This window comes from Ostrinia furnacalis, unplaced genomic scaffold, assembly GCF_004193835.3.
Source record: "Ostrinia furnacalis isolate ACB-3 unplaced genomic scaffold, ASM419383v2 OfSCF5652, whole genome shotgun sequence".
Classification (NCBI taxonomy): Eukaryota; Metazoa; Arthropoda; class Insecta; order Lepidoptera; family Crambidae; genus Ostrinia; species Ostrinia furnacalis.
In genome coordinates this window covers 2345-21899 of record NW_021135891.1, presented here as the reverse complement: position 1 = coordinate 21899, position 19555 = coordinate 2345, and the positions used below count along the sequence as shown (strand labels likewise).

Genomic DNA, 19555 nt, shown 5'->3' with positions numbered 1-19555 from the left:
CAGCAAGGTTCTGGGATGGAAAATGCATCGTGGGACGTCCACCGACAAGGTGGACCGATGATATCATAAAGGTAACAGGAAAACGCAGGCCACTACCAATCGATCAACATGGAAAGCATTAGGGGAGGCCTAAAGTTAGCAGTGGACGTTCTATGGCTGAAATGATGATGATGATGAGTAGGTATGTGCTTGTTTTAGGCTAAGTTGTACCACCTTAACTTAACTGGTTTTTTTGTATGGAGTTTGACAGACAGATGGTGCAAATCAAGTTAATGCTCGGTTGCTGATTTTGTGGTTGTCAATCATCCCATTCCACCATAAAGTTAGCAGCATTTGAGAATCTAATGTCACCGTTGGAATCACATAATATTGTACAGTTTTGTTGCAAAATAGCACCTAAATTCAACTACATAAGATGCCGCACTGTTAAGCTTGATGTGCAGTCTATACAACGTGTTCATTATTGCAGATGGTAAAGCTCTAAGCGCTACGATGGACGATAAGAGTCGCGAGGCTATGATGCGTGAATTAAAAGCACTTTGTGACGCCAGCCGCGGCGTCTGCGAGGCCAGCGAGCATGGAGGCACGGAGGTAAGATAGCACACTATCGAGCTAAGGCAGGGTACTCACCTGCCATGTAGCACGTAACGTAGCATGTAACGTATCCAACCTTCAAGTGAGTACGGCTCGTCCACGGTCATCGCGTATCTGGCTGCGAGCTCCTGGATCCTACCACAGAATAATAATAAGTACTACGTACAGAAGATTTTCTTCGCGAAGGTATTTAAAAAAATGTATGCTCAATGTCGTTAACAATATGGTGTAATTTTATTTAGCTTGTCTCAAGAGTCGAGCACCATTTTGTTGACAAACGTCAGTGATCGGTACTGCGCCGAAGACATAGGGCTGACTTCGGTAAAATGATGTGTGACGTGAGGTGCCAAACTGCGAAAAATGGCGGAGGAAATACATGAATAAGCATGAATTATATTTTGTGTTTCTAATATTATTCAGGCAGTTAAAAAATACCGCAGAGTATTAATTGCACCACCGTTTTTACATATGGTTTATTGTCTTTACAATGCAAATATGTGAAGAATACGTGCGTGCGTCAATACTCGCTCGTGATTGTCCTGTCGATTTGGTATCTCAGGAGGGGTAGTCGCGCGTGTTTTGTTTTCGATGCAAACTCGCGGAGATGAACAGGCCTGGTACGGCTCGTCCACGTCCACGGTCATCGCGCGAGTGGCGGTATCACTGCGAGCACAAAGGCGGCTCGCAGTAGGATCCGGGAGCTCGCAGCCAGATACGCGATGACCGTGGACGAGCCGTACTCACTTGAAGGTTGGTTACGTTACATGCTACGTTACGTGCTACATGGCAGGTGAGTATTCTGCCTACACGATCTCCCTGCGAGCCACGCGCGAGCAGCTCGCAGCGGGCTCGTGCCTATGTACTCACTTGATACAGTATCTGATACATCACATGCTACACGGCTAGATGAGTACCCTGCTTAACTGCGCACTTCGCTGGAATGCGACTTTCACTCGCCGCGCTCCGTCAGTACCAGAGCGTCGATGTGACGTCACTGCCGCTAGGTGCGCAGTTAACACAACAGGGTTGTAGATAGATATTTTTTTATAAAAGTTGTAGAATTTTGTAAAACACCTGTAGGCCTATGATGCGCGCCGCGATAAGCAGTTATCACGCCATTTTATTGATTTTGCCCATACATTTTGACGTCGATAAAAGTTATCACGGCGCGCATCTTAGGCCTACTGATCTCTTTTAACTTTTGTGTTTGGGAATACATATTGTGTATAATATAAAATAGCTAAAAATGACTGTTCGCGTCGTGACTGAGATGTAATGTTAAGCATTATTACGAAATCTTGCACCGATCTCATAAAATCACTTACAAACATATTATTCCATTAAATTTCCTTTTGAGTTGATATTTTTATTTAACTAAGTACTTCTTGACTCTCGATTAATACTGAGCGGGGGCCTTTTTGACACGAGATTTATGTAGTGTTTAATGTAATGTTGTGTGTTTAATGTGTTTTTTTGTGTTTTCTCTTCTTTTATTTGTTCATTTTAATTTGTGTTTTCGTGTCAAATAAAGGTTTTTCTATTTCTATATTACTTAAAAACGATTAATTTTATTTTAGGCCCTCAACAACTCAGCCTCCAAGTTCGCGAAGACGTCAGGCAAGCTCTTCTACGTGTTCAATCCTCGCGCAAACCAGAATAAGGAGAATGAGGTAAACTATACTTACTGTAATAATTTAGGTACTTTATTTTGTGCCTTAAGGACGTCGCACAACAAGGCGGTCAGTATTCTCAGAAACTCCATACTGCAACGCACACTTATACCGCACCGTAACGTAAACGCCTCGACTCGCGATTGACAGCGCGCGAAAGGCGATAACAGCTCGAGATACGCGATACGGTGTTGATCCCTTTCAGAGTTGATAAGTCTACTATAGTCTGGTCCGGGAGCACGTAGAATTTTGTCCAATGACCCCAAGCTACCCATCCTTATCGCTCGCGCGTAATTATATTGCTGTCGCGACTGTGCGACGCGCGCCCGCAGTGAGTGTGCGAGCGTGACAGCAACATAATTACGCGCGAGCGTACCAGACCAGACCGTACTCCCGGACCAGACTATATGAGCTTTATTCTTGAACTAATTTTGTTGCTTACACTCACACACGCATGCATATAAATAGATACATTACACACGCAACACACACTTAAAGAGAATTGTGTTAATATGTGTAAAACTATTGAATGTTAGTGTCGTATATCTGTCATCGTAAAATTGTGAATTCCGTCAGATTATAATCTGACGTAGTTATATTACAATCTAACCTAACCTAACCCACTGTTAGTTTACAATCTAACGCGTTCTTTGTGGCGTAAAAAGTATAAAATAATTTAAGTATATTAGTAAACATTATCTCAGTTATTGTATGCGAAAATATACTATAATTGGTGTAAAGCTTTATATTCAGATAGTTAATAAGTCAATTAACACTGTTTGTTTTCCGAATAAAGTAAAAGTAAAGTAAAGTTATATTATAAACTGACAGAGTTCACAATTTCACGTTGACATATCCACTTAATATGGCTGCCACAGAATACCAGCGTTATGCTCTAGGTCCTAAACTAGAGCATGACACATGCTGAGTCGATGCCATTTGGTTCAAAAAACTGTGTAAGCAGTCTAAGGATGTTGGACTAAATAAATAAAAATTATTTCTTTCTTTCTAATTAAGCCTATATTTCTAGATCATGGGCGCGTCGTCAGCAGCGTTTGTTATATTATAAACTGACAGAGTTCACAATTTCACGTTGACATATCCACTTAATATGGCTGCCACAGAATACCAGCGTTATGCTCTAGGTCCTAAACTAGAGCATGACACATGCTGAGTCGATGCCATTTGGTTCAAAAAACTGTGTAAGCAGTCTAAGGATGTTGGACTAAATAAATAAAAATTATTTCTTTCTTTCTAATTAAGCCTATATTTCTAGATCATGGGCGCGTCGTCAGCAGCGTTTGTGCAGGCGTCGGCCATGTTGGCTAAAGTGCAGCAGTTAGCAGCTGACGTAGGCGGCGAATCAGGCGCCGAGCTGGACCGCGCGGGAACTAAGGTCGCTGACGCCGCCAACACTCTACTCACATCTGCTCAGGTAGTTATTGTGCTTTTGGAAGACATTATAATTAATCAGGGTAATTACAACAATCCAAGGTCGCTGATGTTGCCAACTCTGTTCTCACTTATGTTCAGGTAGTAATGTGTTTTATGGAAGACGGTATGCGGGTTATCAAATCGTAACATGTGCCAAAAAAATTACCAACCCCTGCGGTTATTCTAACAGTATTTTTATACTCCTACTGAGGTGGCTGTTGTGCTTTTGGAACCTACGCAAACATGTGGCCCCTCAAAAACTTTTGGGCAACTCAGGGTGTGTAGACTTAACCCTTAATTTACCTGTATTAGAGAGAGTCGTGCTCCTGAAGTGAAGAGTAAATGATGGTGAAATGATTCTTTGCATCTCAACTTCAAACGAATACTTGACCTGTATTTTCAAACCGGCAGCACAGAATAAGTAATAGTACAGGTACAGAAGGATTACTCCGCAAGACGATTTAAATAAATGCGAGTCTTGCTACGACGCGATACAGTGGAATTCAGCTCGCACAGCACTACGTACCTACAATTTTATTCACCTACAAGTTTTGTCTCTTTCTATCGCGTGCCTCTGAACTCTTCTTACGCTGTTAGGGTTGCTGTCTAGTGAAAAAATAATTAATCTTCTTATATGTAATGAGGTACGTATGTAGCATTCATGACTCATACGCATTCATTATGGAAAACCTTGGGAGAGGCCTTTGTCCAGCAGTGGACGTCATTTGGCTGAAACGAACGAACGCATTCTGAGCAGTAGTCATAGTAGGTTAGGTTCCTATACTATCCTAAGAATTATTGATTACCTACATGGCCAACATACCTTTCAGCATCTTTGGGAAGCGAAAAAAAATTATAAATCCGGTAGATTTCTTTTCGAATTTAAACACCCGAACGCCGCACAATATTTCTTTCTCTTTATGTCCATTTTTAAATTCTTCGATCATAGAATTATAATCACACTACAACGCACGCCAGCGTCCTGACGGGCGCGCGCGTGACACTCGACTGATATAATACCCGCCGGCGGGGCGCTTCGCTGTAGGTAATTATCGGATGTACCGCGCGGAGTGAGCCAGGCCTGCCGTCAGACAGTGGTGACTGAGTGTGTTGCGGCGCTTCTTCTCAGCCCTTGCCAAATGTTTGTCTCGAGGCGCTGGTAGGACAAAAAAAGAATGAGACATGTATAGGCTCCTTAAGAGCATTTGAGGATTTGTAAGTACTAATTTAATTAGTCTACACAAATAAAGATCATTTTGATTTTGATTTATTATTTTATTGTCCTGTCGTTCTCTAGCTGACCGCACCATGCATAGAAGACTCTCGCTGCCAGGCCGGCCTGCTGTCTTCAGCCAACAGCCTCTCATCAGCCGCCCAGCAGCTGGCCTCCACCTGGACACCACTGCTGCAGGACCCGCATCATCAGGACCTGAGGAAGAAGCTGGAAGGAGACCGCCAACAGCTGGAGAAAGAGTTAGAGCGGTTGAGGAACTCTTGCCAAGTGGCTGCAAGTGGTGAGTGCCTATAGAATACGCCAGGACTTAGACGCTAGAAACTCAATATCGATGATACTATAGGACCTGGGAAGGTTGCTGGAAGGGAACCGCCAACAGCTGGAGAAAGAGTTGGAGCGGTTGAGGAACGCTTGCCAAGTGGTTTCAAGTGGTGAGTGCCTATAGAATACGCCAGGACTTAGACGCTAGAAACTCAGTATCGATGATACTATAGGATCTGGGAAGGTTGCTGGAAGGGAACCGCCAACAGCTGGAGAAAAAGTTGGAGCGGTTGAGGAACGCTTGCCAAGTGGCTGCAAGTGGTGAGTACCTATAAAATAAGAATAGACTACTGTAATCCAAGACTAATGCTACCAAAAGCTAGGGAAAAATAAGGAAAGAACAGGCAAGCTGGGCAAGGAATTGGAGCTGTTAAGAAACGCCTGCCGGTATTGAATAGGGTGAGACTAATGTTACTCATCGTGAATATGATGCTTAAAATCCAGGACTAACGTCATCAGATGCTGGGAAAAGTTGGAATGAGACCGGCTATAACTGGAGCGGGAACTAGAGATCTTGCCAAAGGATTTGAAGCGATAAGTACCCATAATATTAGACTCCTGTAATCTGACCGGCGTGGACGCTGGTGTCATAACCCAAGACCATCACTACCAGCAGTCAATGGCCTCCACCAGGTCACCCTTGCTGCAGGACCCGCATCATCAAGACCTGAGGATGAAGCTGGAAGGGGATCGCCAACTGCTGAAGGAAGAGTTAGAGCGGTTGAGGAACGCTTGCCAGGTGGCAGCTAGCGGTGAGTATAAAATACGATAAGTCATCTGTAATAGGGCAGGAATTAGACGCTAGTGATCCAGGTCCAAGAACACCAGGACAATAGGAAAGCTAGAAGGGGACCCCTAGCAATTGATTGAAGAGTGCTTAGGGCTACGAAATAATAAATAGATTTTTTTTATCCTCAATGAGGAAGCTCTTGGCCTGTATCTCACCAGATGGTAAGTGACGATCAGGCCGAAGGTGGAAGCGAGCTTCACCCGGAATCCTCAACCACGGAGGAACTGGCTATCTTACCTCTGACTGCCGGAACACAACAATGCTGTTAACATTGTTGTAATGGGGACAGACTTAGGTAAGATGGTGGTAGCTAGCCAGGCGGACTTGGAACAAGCCCTAGTACCAACCAAACCGATTAGGATTTGTAACACGCCTTAGACGCTGGTAATCTACAAGACGCTAGAGAAAGAGAGATGAGAGGCAACCTCTGGAGAAACCAGACTGGCTGTAAAGAGTTTGTGAGGTAGCTGCGAATGATAAGGCTTAAGATGCAATTAAGGCCATTCTGGATTAAGCTTTTTGATATAAAAAAATCATATCTTCTAAAGCCTGGTCCGTGAGCAGGTAGAATTTTGTCCAATGACCCCAAGCTACCCATCCTTATCGCTCGCGCGTAATTATGTTGCTGTCGCGCTCGCACACTCACTGCGGGCGCCCGTCGCACAGTCGCGACAGCAATATAATTACGCGCGAGCGATAAGAATGGGTAGCTTGGGGTCATTGGACAAAATTCTACCTGCTCACGGACCAGGCTTTAAGGCCGGGTAGCAGAGAAAATGGCGAAAATGATGTTTTCATTTTTCATTTTTGAGGTACTAAACAGTAAAATTAAAGGCTAAGAATTTTATTGGGCATAGTTGAGGATATTTTCTAGGGCTATTAACGGATGGAAACACGATTTAATGAAGTTGACTCGATAGAATAAATTCCCAAAGTTACCTCTATTCGTTTTCTATATATGGTTTTATTTTTAAAATAAGCGATTTGAGATTCTAAATCTTTTACTAAACTAAAGTTCAGAAATAACTTGAGGGCTTTTAACGGATGAAATTTTTATATTGCGTCTTATTTAGTTACTATGTTAAAAAATGTGGAAAAAATCGTCCATGACGGCTTGGACAATCTCAATCAGTCGCGCGGTGGCGCTTACGGAGGACGGACGCGTGTCAGTTTTTTGGCCGTGACAGTTCGCGATTTGTCAATATTTTTGACAATGATGACTTTGATGAGTCACAGTATAATAATATCAGTGTTACTGGAGAAAGCTTAAATTTTTGATAATTAAAAATTATCAATTTTGTCTACCCATTGAAATTTAAATCGTTCGCATCCTTTTAAACGAAGACTCTACTCATGATACATAGTACATTCCTCAAATATGAGACAAAACCAATGAGTTAAAATTACATTTTAATAGTACCTACAAACAATCGTCTTACACTCTTTAGAAGAGCACACTGACACAAATAAATAATAAAAAATACTGTCTAAGGTCTGTAGCTAAAGGTCTAAGCTGTAAGATAGAAGAATCTTCTAGCCAAAAAGATGGCAGATGCAGCAGATTTCAACGGATTTAAAACTGGAGTTCATGTGTATCCTTGTAGTTTTGAGTGTCTAGAGCAAGTGGTTCTTAACCTTTAAGTCATGAGGGACCATTTTACCAAATTTCTGTGTTGTCAGGGATCACCTCTTAATCGGTCAAAACAAGTTTGACTGCAAAAATCAGTTAAAAGTGGTTTTGACCAAGGTGTGCAAGTGCACATCGTGGACCAATTGGAATGCCTCCAGGGACCACCAGGGTCTACGCTGCAAGATGGAAGAATCTTCTAACCAAAAAGATGGCAGATGCAGCAGATGTCAACGGATTTAAAACTCGAGTTGATGTGACACCTTGTGGACTTGAGTGTCTAGAGCGTCCCTTCCTCCACCATGCGTAAGAATGTTTCAAAAATACTGTATAAGGTCTGTAGCTTAAGGTCTAAGCTGCAAGATAGAAGAATCTTCTAGCCAAAAAGATGGCAGATGTAACTGATCATAAAATGTTTTTCCAATCGCTCAAGCTCCCGAGGATCTACCGATAGGTCGGGTGACGTAATCTTGAAATTCTTTTAGCTGGCGCGGAACTTCCGGAAGGTCGGGTGACGCCACGCCTCTTTGAACCGTGTTTAATTTGGCAGTTATATTCTATATTTATTCGATTCTAAAATATATTCCCAAAAATTTTGAAAGTTGTTTTAATTTGTATCACTTGGATATGATTTGTATTAGAAAGTGCTGTGAGTGTGACGCTTGAACGGAAGGAAGTCAACCTAACCTAACCAACTGCGTATTTCTAAACTGCGTATTTCTATACTGTGTAGCCGCGAGAGCTCTTTGGCGCGCTGTCTTCGGCGAAGTATTGCGCGCGCAGATTTTGACAGCGCGAAATACCTACTTTAGCAGAAATACCAAGCCTTAAGTAGCTTCAATAGTTGTGAAACTGTTTTTTATCTAATGTTATTTAATTTCAATTTACCTATGTTATTTTATCTCCAATAATATTTTAGTTATGTTTTAAACTTTAATAATTCATGATGTTTATCTTCAACAGGAGACGGTCCCTCGGGCCGCAAGTCTGCTAGTCCGGACAAGCAGCGCCTGCAGTTCATTACTACCGCGGCTGCCGCCAAGAAACAGGTCGAGGCTGCTGAAAAGGAACTTAACAAGGTCTGTAACAATTACCTAATCGATCATAAGCTACAAAATTTTATTATGAAGCAAGAACTTAACACGGTTTATATCAGTGGTTCCTAACCTTTTCAATGTCACCCCTGTAAACAAGTATGAGAATTGAGTTTACCCCTAATTTAAAATAAACATCGATTGGATCATATAAACTTTATATGATCCAATCGATTACAAGCTAAGACAGTTTAGTAGGTACTCATTTATTCTAGATAAGAGATCTTGCTTTTTGCCGTTCCTTACATCCAGCATTGGCCTACCATGGGCTAAAATGGTAATAATGACATCAATATTTGGCTAGTAGCTACATGAGGGATTGTTTCGGAGTCTTCATTTTAGAATTTGTCATGTCTCTTTGTTATATTGTATTCCATCACATTTAAAATTTTAAACCTTAGTAATTTTTTGCACTTTAACACAAGGCATTAAAGTTGAAAATAAAATGCATGCGTTATGCGCGTATGAAGAGGGGGGGCTTGTGGGCCGTGCCCATCCCAAAATGGTTTAGTCAGAGTAAATACAAATGAGTAGGTCATCTTCATAGAAACGCACCGAGCGTTTAGCGGGGAGTTGCGCCGAATTTTGTCAGTGTGCGTGCGCGCCACATACGTATTGGCGCGCTCACATACAAACCGCGCTCGGTGCGTTTCTATGAATAAATCTTTGGACAATTTCACACAGCGCCAGCTAGCCCCAAAGTAAGCAACTTAATGCTTGTGTTATGGGTGCTAGCTTAACGGATATACTACTTATATACTTTTTTTTTTAAATACATACATATTATACATGGTAACACCCAGACCCGTCACAGAAATTAAAATTCATCATTTCAATTTCTGCCCGGCCGGGAATCGAACCCGGGACCTCTCGGCATAGTAGTCCGCTCTGAACCACTACACCAAACGGCCGATGAAGATGACCTACTCATTTGTATTTACTCTGGTTTAGTGCTTACCCCAGAAAATCTTAGAAATAGTATATCTACATACTTAATGACACTAATCCCCGCCCTCCCCAGTTGGTTCATATGAGAGCCTGGGGCTCCCTAAAAAACAACCCTAGAAGATTCGTCAATGGTTACCATAGTGTCCTGGTGATTAAATGTAATTTTGATTTTGTTTGCAGCCCGCGATAGCGCCGAATGGCCCGGCGGCGACCGCGGATCTGAAGCACAGGCTGTATGACAGCGCCGCGCATCTCAACGCAGCCGTCGCCGCGCTCGTCGCCGCCGCCGCCGGTAAGTGTATATCCCATCAAACTACGCACTAAATAATTTAATTTACACGTGTTTTCATGCGATGGCCAAGTCAATAATTTATGTAAAACTTTAAACATTTCCTGGCCTGGACTTGGTATTACATGGATCTCACAACTTTTTACCGTAGAACAACTGAGTTGCGAGACTTGGTTTTTTTGACAAGTATTGTTTTTGATTCTCTCTTCTTTTTGTATATTTTGATCTCATTTCTTTTTGTATTTTGTAGACAGCAGTTATGTATCTAGAAAACTGGACCGAACTGAAACTATTGGTTCAAATTGAATGAAATTTGAAATATACCGTGTCTTTACAATGCCTGCATGGTTACTGAAAATTCAGTCTTCTAGTTTTATCCACAACGAAGTTACAGGGGGTCGAAAATGGCCTGAATTGCTTCGAGAAAAGGATGGTACGGCCGTGCCGCTTTTTTGCTCGACTTGGTGGGGGCACTGCCGTGCCCCCAGATGTAACAACACAGATCACAGAAACTAAAGCAGAGTAAATACAAATGAGTAGGTCATCTTCATAGAAACGCACCGAGCGCGGTTTGTATGTGAGCGCACCAATATACGTATGCGGCGCGCACGCACACACTGACAATTACAACTATTGGCGCGCTCACATACAAACCGCGCTCGGGCGTTTATGATATGAAGATGACCTACTCATTTGTATTTACTCTGACTAAAGGGAGATGTGACAAGGGGGCAGGGCCGGTGTCGCAGCAATATGCCCAAAAACAGAACACATTGCTCGTGACAGCAATGATGACAGCAGCGACGTCATAATGTAATACATAACAGTTTACATTGCTTACGTAGTACTAAAGATTATTCGAACGTTGAGTACTGATACCGCAGTGGATAATGAGCACACATTTTGATTACTTTGTGTATGTGAATTTCTAATGCGACACCATTGAGTTATAATGTACTAAAGTACGGCCAACTAGCAGCGGTACAAAAGGTCGATTCGACTGTCGAACTGACAATCTATTCTGTCTCTTCCCATCTTGTGTATTTGTCGTAATGTCTCGTTTTCCAGTCAAAATATGTCAAAGTCAAACCCCTGCTATTCTAAATGACCATGACATTAGGTTTGTTTACATTTGGCATCGCTTCTCCTTAGCCGTACTTTTCGTACTACTTCAATGTGCGACACTGAATTTTGAACTCAGCGTATTAGTTTGTGGTATTAGTTGCTTGTTTTTAATTTTGGGGATTTCTCGTGTATAAAAATGAAACACTGTGTCTTCTTTCAGACCGTGAAAATCCTGACTACGTAGCGGCAGACAACGCCATGAACACAATAAACCAACTCCTGCCGCAGGTAGTAAAAGGTAACTTAAGAAAACTTATTTTTACTTAAATAGACTGCAATTTTAGACCTTTTTAAATAAAGAGGTACTTTTTTTTACTGCTTTAAACCAAGTCCATACAGGCTTATGACATTTTAAAATAAATAAATAGATAGTAGCGCCATCCTGACAATGTCATAATATCTGGGACGTTTCAGTGTAGAACATCTAACAGGCTTTTGACATCTTAGTATTACAGTTTGACATTTGACACATTTATTACAGATACAAAATCAGCCACTTCGGGCGAAGACGACAAGACTCGAGAGGAAATATTGCGCGAACTCAGGGCACTGTGTGACGCCGCGAGAGGCATTTGCGAGAGCGCGGGTGCCGCCTCCAATGAGGTATGGATCAGATAGATAGATAGATAAATATTTATTTGCATCACCATAATGTAACATAGGGTAGATAAGGCTTAAAGCTAAATAGATCATTATGAACCCTGTCGGGCACTGTTTTAGAAGTGAGGATCTACTTTTAATTTATCGCAATTTAGACTATAAAAGTATAAGTCGTTAATAATTTTATTTTAATATTCTTATGTATAAATAATAATATAATTTAAAAAAATTACAGCTCTCTAGTACCAATAGTTTCCAAGCAAAACCTCAGACAGACAGACAGACGGACATAACGAAACTATAAGGGTTCCTTGTCAGGACTACGGAACCCTGAAAATGCATTAAAATCCCATGATATAATGTCAAATTACGTATTTCATATTGACACTCTTGAATAACCTTAAAATTCTGTCACGCTATGTAATAAAAAACATTCATTTCACAATGTTTTTACCATCTTACAATGAAAAGCAGCTCATCGTTTACTTATAGGATATCGCACATTTATCAACCCGGAAAGGGATCGTAACCGTATCAAGTCGATGCAGTCAGTATTCTTTGTATGAAACTCCATACCACAACGCACAGTACGCACACTTATCCGCACGGTAACGTAAACGCCTCGCCTAGTGGTTGACAGCGCGCAAAATGCGATGACAGCTCGCAAAAGTCGATGACAGCTCGCGAAAGGCGATACGGTGTTGATCCCTTTCCGAGTTGATAAGTCTACTATGAGCTTTAAAATGAAATTTTAATCAGACCACAGTTAAACAGCTTGGAGAATTTTATTTTGAAATAGCTTAAAAGGATTTGATCAACTATCATTAGTCGAAAGAAATAAAGATTCTTATTTAGTTTGTGTTTTTTAGGATCTGAACAGATCAGCGGCGAAACTAGCCTGCGCGACCGGCAAACTGGTGTACGTGTTCAATCCCCGTGCCAGCCAGGACAAGGAACACGAGGTAAATATTCCATCAGTATTTATTTATACTAAAGCCCGGTCTGTGAGCACGTAGAATTTTGTCCAATGACCCCAAGCTACCCATCCTTATCGCTCGCGCGTAATTATGTTCCTGTCGCGCTCGCACACTCACTGCGGGCGCCCGTCGCACAGTCGCGACAGCAACATAATTACGTGCGAGCGATAAGGATGGGTAGCTTGGGGTTATTGGACGAAATTCTACGTGCTCGGCGACCGGACTATAGACCTGTTCAGTTCATCTCCGCAAGTATGCATCGAAACCAAAACACGCACGGCGTACTCTCCTGGGATGTTTAATCCACAAGGCATTCACAAGCAAGTAGTGAGTGATGTGTAAGCGCGCGTATTCTTCAATCATTGTAAAAAAATCACTGGAAGTAAGAAAAAATTGGCGTGTGGTGCGCTAGATGGCCACACAGTAGCTTCTTGTAACAGTCAGCCTTATCGTATCGGCACAATACTGATCACTGACATAAGTCAAACGAAATGGTGCTCGCCCCTTGAGACAAGATAAATCCTACTATCCTACTAATATTATAAATGCGAAAGTTTGGATAACTAGATGGATGTTTGTTACTCTTTCACGCAAAAACTACTGAACGGATTTTGATGAAACTTTACAGTATTATTTTTTTATAACCCAGAATAACATATCAATCATAGGCTATAATGTATGACAAACTAAATTTCAAAAAAGCTAGTTTCACCATATTGTTGACGACATTGAGTAGACATTTTTATAAATACCTTCGCGAAGAAACTTTCTGTATGTAGTACATTATTATTCTGTGTTTAGTGCCGTAGTCTACTAAGTTTTTTTTTAACATTAAAGCAATCTGTTTTTCTCAGATTCTGGATGTGTCATCATCCGCGTGTGAGAAAGCCTCGCAGCTGCTGAACGATGTGTACCAACTAGCTGCCGAAGCGGATGGTGAAGCTGGCTCACAGCTCGACGGCGCCGGCTCCAAGCTGGCCGACGCTGCCAATGCCTTGCTCACCACGGCGCAGGTAAGAAAGAAAGAAAGATACATTTATTACAATGGACATCACATAATTACAGGCAATTACATAGACATGACAGTGGCACACAATAATGGAAGAAAAAAATAATATAAAAACAAGAGTAAACTGAGCAGAGCCACCCATTCACCAACAAGATGAAAAATGAAAATGAAAAATATTTATTTCGTTAACAACAACAATTAATGGAATTTGAGGTGGACTCTTTCTTGTAAGTGCAATGGCACCTGTGCCAGAAGGAGTCGCTCTCCCTTAACAAATTAACAGTAACATTTTTTTTTTATCATAACCAAAAAGTAACAAAATCACCACATATTTAGGTTGCGTTTGGTGTGTGTGTGTGTGCTTGTGTGTGCTTGCGTGTGTGTGTGTGCGTGTGTGTGTGTGCGTGTGTGTGTGTGTGTGTGTGTGTGTGTGTGTGTGTGTGTGTGTGTGTGTGTGTGTGCTTGCGCGCGCGCGTGTGTGTGTGTGTGTGTGTACACGAGTATTGTATCAAGTAGAGTATTTCAGCAATTTTTCAGTTTCATCATAGTCTAAGGTTTTTAACAAGATGCCCACTTCAACGGGACCCCACTCAGCATATGCCGTGGCCCACGGTGACGAAGGCCACGGCGCTGGTTTTCAGTGTGCCCCATGCCGAGTGAGGGCCACGGACCATTGGTAAAATAAATAAAATAGTAAGCTTCATAAAATTGTCTAGATAAACATACATAAATTGTAATATTAGTGCACAGAAAAATACAAAAGGCTTGAGACACAGTCACATATCGTTATTAACATTTCCACACACGTGGTCGCTTACTAAGAGCCTCATAAAAAGGCTCAAGGTCACTCAAAGGGCGATGGAGCGGGCTATGCTAGGAGTTTCCCTTCGTGATTGAATCAGAAATGAGGAAATCCGCAGGAGAACCAATATGACTGACATAGCCCGCAGAATTGCTAAAATCAAGTGGCAGTGGGCGGAGCACATAGCTCGTAGAGACGAAGGCCGTTGGGAAAGAAAAGTTGCGACGACCACGGGCCGGAAATGTGCGTTCCCTTCGAGAGGCCACTGTGGAAAACGAAGGTTTCGTATACATAAAGATTTAGCAGAACCTCTAAAACAAATGTAGCCAGAATGATAAATTTGTAGGTGTTGTAAGTTGGACGCTACAACCCGCCGAATGTGGTCCCTCAGATGAACTATGTCAAATACCAAATTACTGAATCTGACCAAATAAGATGATTTTGATGAATGGTAATATTTAGGAGGTAAATCGTAGGGCTACATACGAAAATAAGAGCTCTGGATAGTTACTGCAAATAAAGAAAATCCAATCAGACGATGGGCCCTCAGTTCACCAGTGCACAAAATTTACTTTAATGCTACAAATTGGAACTTGAGACTAAGTTTCTTTGGTATGGTTTTAATTTTAGCAGAAGTAGCCACAATGCTACCCTGAGAGTACAGGGTTTATATATTCTACTAGTACAGAATAAAAGCTCTAGTAAAGTGAGCCCTCGGAACACACGCTAAAAACCAATTCCATGATAAATATCTCGCCCAACTCATTGTTTGATAAAAATAGTTTACACCATTTTATGTACAAAATTTGCAGTTTAAAATTGTATTAAAATATTTTTGCTGTATAAAGTATTTAAAGAAATATCTTGCTTCTTAAATTCTCCGTAATGATTTTGTGTATGTTAACCACATTGTCGATTTTTTTAGGAAACTCAAAACTAAAGTATAAGTAGGTAGGTATTCTGTACTATTGCCTAAGAGGTATTTTGAGATAAATCCGAGTCTATTGATTTTATTTTAATTAAATAGGTACGACGTAAAAATAATTTTATTTAAAGTACCTACGCATTGTGTGATACGGAATAGATTTAAAGCTGTGATACAACAAAATCGATTAATGCCGCGATTCATTAATCAATAGCAGTGAATCGTTCGTTCGTTTCAGCCAAAAGACGTCCACTGCTGGTCAAAGGCCTCCCCCAAGGATTTCCACAATGGCCGGTCCTGTGCCGCTCGCATCCAGGTACCTCCCGCGACCTTCACCAAATCGTCGGTCCACGCCACGTCTTCCGGCTCGTCGTCGCCACTCAAGAACGAGCTATGTGCCTAGCCCAAGCTGCCACTTGATTTTAGCGATGCTGCGGGCTATGTCAGTCACTTTGGTTCTCCTACGAAACTCCTCATTTCTGATTCGATCACGTAGGGAAACTCCGAGCATAGCTCGCTCCATGGCCCTTTGGGTGACCTTGAGCCTTCATGAGGCCCATAGTAAGCGACCACGTCTCATATCCGTATACCATCACTGGCAACACACACTGGTCAGTCTTAAATAAACAAAATAAAATAAAAAGTATTTAATTCATAATAATAAATATATAGATAACAGTGATCCATAAATGTTAGTAAAAACTTAGGCTAATGTTAGTATCTTATTTCTAAAACCGACCTCGTCCTGCTCAGCATGTGGCCGATCAGTGGACAATCCCCACTTTCGGCTATCTCCTTCAGTACGCTGTGGCACAGTTTTTAAGACACTGCGGTATTTCGGACGTGAGAATATCGCGAAGCTTCCCGGCGGACGCTGCCCAGCCGAGTTGAATTCGACGATTGAGTAAAAAAAATCGCCCTGTATACATGGTGATTTTGTTATCAGTATACTTTTTTTATTATGCTCTATCTATAGAAATGTTATCTTGAATTTTTTTAATCGTGGTATAGGTTGTGTAGGGACACTTTTTCTAGTTATCTATTAATTTTCTGATGTGTGGTTACCCTAATACGAATATTTTGTTCACACATAAATGAGTCCGTTTTATTTCAAGAAAGGAAATATTTACACACCACACAGATACTTAAGTTTGTACTACGAAATGACTACGTTTTTATATTATTATGTGTAAATTAATACACCTTCCACCTTGTCTCTAAATATGATAACTATTTTCTGAAACGTGTGGCCCGAGGGCTCACTTTACTAGAGCTTTTATTCTGTACTAGTAGAATATATAAACCCTGTACTCTCAGGGTAGCATTGTGGCTACTTCTGCTAAAATTAAAACCATACCAAAGAAACTTAGTCTCAAGTTCCAATTTGTAGCATTAAAGTAAATTTTGTGCACTGGTGAACTGAGGGCCCATCGTCTGATTGGATTTTCTTTATTTGCAGTAACTATCCAGAACTCTTATTTTCGTATGTAGCCCTACGATTTACCTTCTAAATATTACCATTCATCAAAATCATCTTATTTGGTCAGATTCAGTAATTTGGTATTTCACATAGTTCATCTGAGGGACCACATTCGGCGGGTTGTAGCGTCCAACTTACAACACCTACAAATTTATCGTTCCGGCTACATTTGTTTTAGAGGTTCTGCTAAATCTTTATGTATACGAAACCTTCGTTTTCCACAGTGGCCTCTCGAAGGGAACGCACATGGCCGGAAGACGTAGCGTGGGCAGGCCTCCCACTAGGTGGATCGACGATTTGGTGAGGTCGCGGGAAGAACCAGGATGCGGGCTGCGCAGTAATGCAAATCCTTGGGGGAGGCCTTTGTCCTGCAGTGGACGTCATTTTGCTGAAACGAACGACGTCTTCCACCCACTGAATGCGATTTTTAAAAGCCTATTTGCAGAAAACTAATGACTGGTATAACTTTATTGACAGCTCACAGCTCCGTGCATGCAAGACCCTCGCTGCCAGGCATCTCTAGTCGCATCAGCTAATGCGGTATCCGCCGCCAACCAACACCTGGCTTCCACCTGGCTACCAGTTATCCAGGACCAGAAGTACCAGGCCCTTGGCGAGAAGATACAGAAGGGAAGGAGCGAATTAGAGGACGAGCTGGAGAGATTGAAGAGGGCGTGTCGTGTCGGTGACAGTGGAAATGGTGAGCTGTTATTTAGTTATTCTTGCTTCTGAATGTATTGTAACTTCCTACTTTTTTATATTTTTAAACCGTCAGACAGTGGTGTTTGCGTTTGTTGCGGCGCTTCTTCTCAGCACTTGCCAAATGTTTGTCTCGAAGCGCTGGCAGGGCAAAAAAAGAATGAGACACGTAATTAGATACATAATTTAATTATTTAATTAGTCTACACAAAAAAGATAATTTTGATTTTGATTTTGTTAGCTTTTTTGCAATGAAAAGTAACGAAGCATGCGGTGCGTAATTCATATTATTGGATTGTGGACTTGCGCATTTCTGGAGCACCAATCCAATGCCAATTTATTGTAATAACGATGTTTTTTATCAGAAGTGCAAGTGAAAGGCGTCACCCGACCAGCGCTGACAAAGGACCCGAAACACTTGAAGTTTGTCAGCACGGCAGCCGAGGCAGAGAGCGTTCTCCAAAAGGCCGAGAAGGAATTAGATAAGGTAACATCTAAACTGTAACAGTAGGACCCACTACTTAACAAGCAGGACTGCATCTGATTTAACATCAGATGTGATTGCAGTCTGGCCTTGACCTGCTTTGTTCTGCATTAAAATGAACCATATTTATGAAAATTATTAATCAATTGTCTTTTACAGCCAATAGTGGCAGCTAAAGGCGGCCAAATGCCAGCTGACCTACAAAACAGGTTGGCTCAAAGTCTCGCCCAGCTCAATGCTGCCATCGCTGCACTTCTAACTGCTACGGCAGGTATGTTCATTAAATTGTTATTTTTTTAATTCCATTGCTGCTTAGTTAATATAGTTAAAAACGTGTGTAATGGAAGAAAAATTGATGGATTCTTCACAGGCTTTTGACAAAGTAATTCATTTACAGATCGTGAGAAACCAGACTACGAAACTGCGGAACAGTCCATTCAGGCTATCAACCAGCTGATGCCACAAGTTGTGAAAGGTAATTAAATATCTAAAGACTTTTGTGGTGTGCTACAAGGGACTATACTTGGTCCAGTGTTCAATAGTGTACATTAAAGATTAAGAATTGAATGTTTTGTATGTTTCTGTTCAGATACTAAGGCACTTAGTGATAGCAAAGATGAGAAGGAACGTCAGGCGTTATTGGATGAATTGAGGAGTATGTGCGAGGCGACTCGCGGTATATGCTCTAGCGCGAGAGACGGCAACCACGAGGTAAGGACCTAAAAAATATTTGTCTTGAAAAAGTAGAATAGTCAATATCTATTGCATTCCATGTTGTACATAAGGTCTTAAATCTAAATACATATAAATAAGTCTATTTAACTGGAATTGTTTTTAGGATCTGAACAGTTCAGCGACGAAGCTAGCTAACGCGAGCGGCAAACTGGTGTTCCAGTTCAATCCGCGCGCCAGCCAGGATAAGGAACGCGAGGTAAATACACTAGTCTACCAGTATCTAGGGATTTATATGTAGAATAGGGTATATGCCAGCGCCAATCAAATGAACGTACTTTTTAAGAGCGTTTACGTCTAGCGTGGAATGTCAAGTTTAGGTAATTTCGATGCTAGTTTTATTCACACTAAAATAATTATGACTGTGTGCGTGTTCTCACGCTCTATAGTCAAATCAAAATACTTTGATCCACCATCGTAAAAGTATGCCAGGCTGTCAAGCTGACAGCTCAAGGAAACTATAAAATCTTCAAATCTTCCAACACCGACTCCATAATTATAAATAATGGTATACATTAGTCCTAATCAATAATAAATACGTAAATTCTTTATCAAATAGTAAATTATCACGGCCATTCTCAGGTGAGCTAGTTTTTGCGTGTCCGGGCTGTTAAATCGTTAAAAATGACAAATTAGAGACATGCAAGTATTTTTATATGTTACTTAACAACCCCATCCAGTTGTGCATTAAATCATAGGCTTCTATTTTAAGTATTTGTGA

General features: G+C 41.4%; 1 protein-coding gene across 1 annotated transcript in view; it reads left to right on the top strand.

Annotated features, from left to right (window-relative positions):
• LOC114361361 (talin-2) overlaps positions 1 to 19033 on the top strand; it is a gene marked incomplete at its 3' end in the record, with an annotated part of 52228 nt that extends 33195 nt beyond the window's left edge. The window contains exons 26-41 of the mRNA XM_028316359.1: positions 470 to 591; positions 2172 to 2264; positions 3541 to 3699; positions 4996 to 5212; positions 8634 to 8749; positions 9893 to 10004; positions 11287 to 11364; positions 11608 to 11729; positions 12596 to 12688; positions 13558 to 13716; positions 17397 to 17619; positions 17984 to 18105; positions 18262 to 18373; positions 18500 to 18577; positions 18692 to 18813; positions 18941 to 19033. Of these exons, the coding sequence (XP_028172160.1) occupies positions 470 to 591; positions 2172 to 2264; positions 3541 to 3699; positions 4996 to 5212; positions 8634 to 8749; positions 9893 to 10004; positions 11287 to 11364; positions 11608 to 11729; positions 12596 to 12688; positions 13558 to 13716; positions 17397 to 17619; positions 17984 to 18105; positions 18262 to 18373; positions 18500 to 18577; positions 18692 to 18813; positions 18941 to 19033 (2021 nt within the window). The remainder of the gene's footprint in view (positions 1 to 469; positions 592 to 2171; positions 2265 to 3540; positions 3700 to 4995; positions 5213 to 8633; positions 8750 to 9892; positions 10005 to 11286; positions 11365 to 11607; positions 11730 to 12595; positions 12689 to 13557; positions 13717 to 17396; positions 17620 to 17983; positions 18106 to 18261; positions 18374 to 18499; positions 18578 to 18691; positions 18814 to 18940) is intronic.
• Positions 19034 to 19555: the final 522 nt, after the last annotated feature.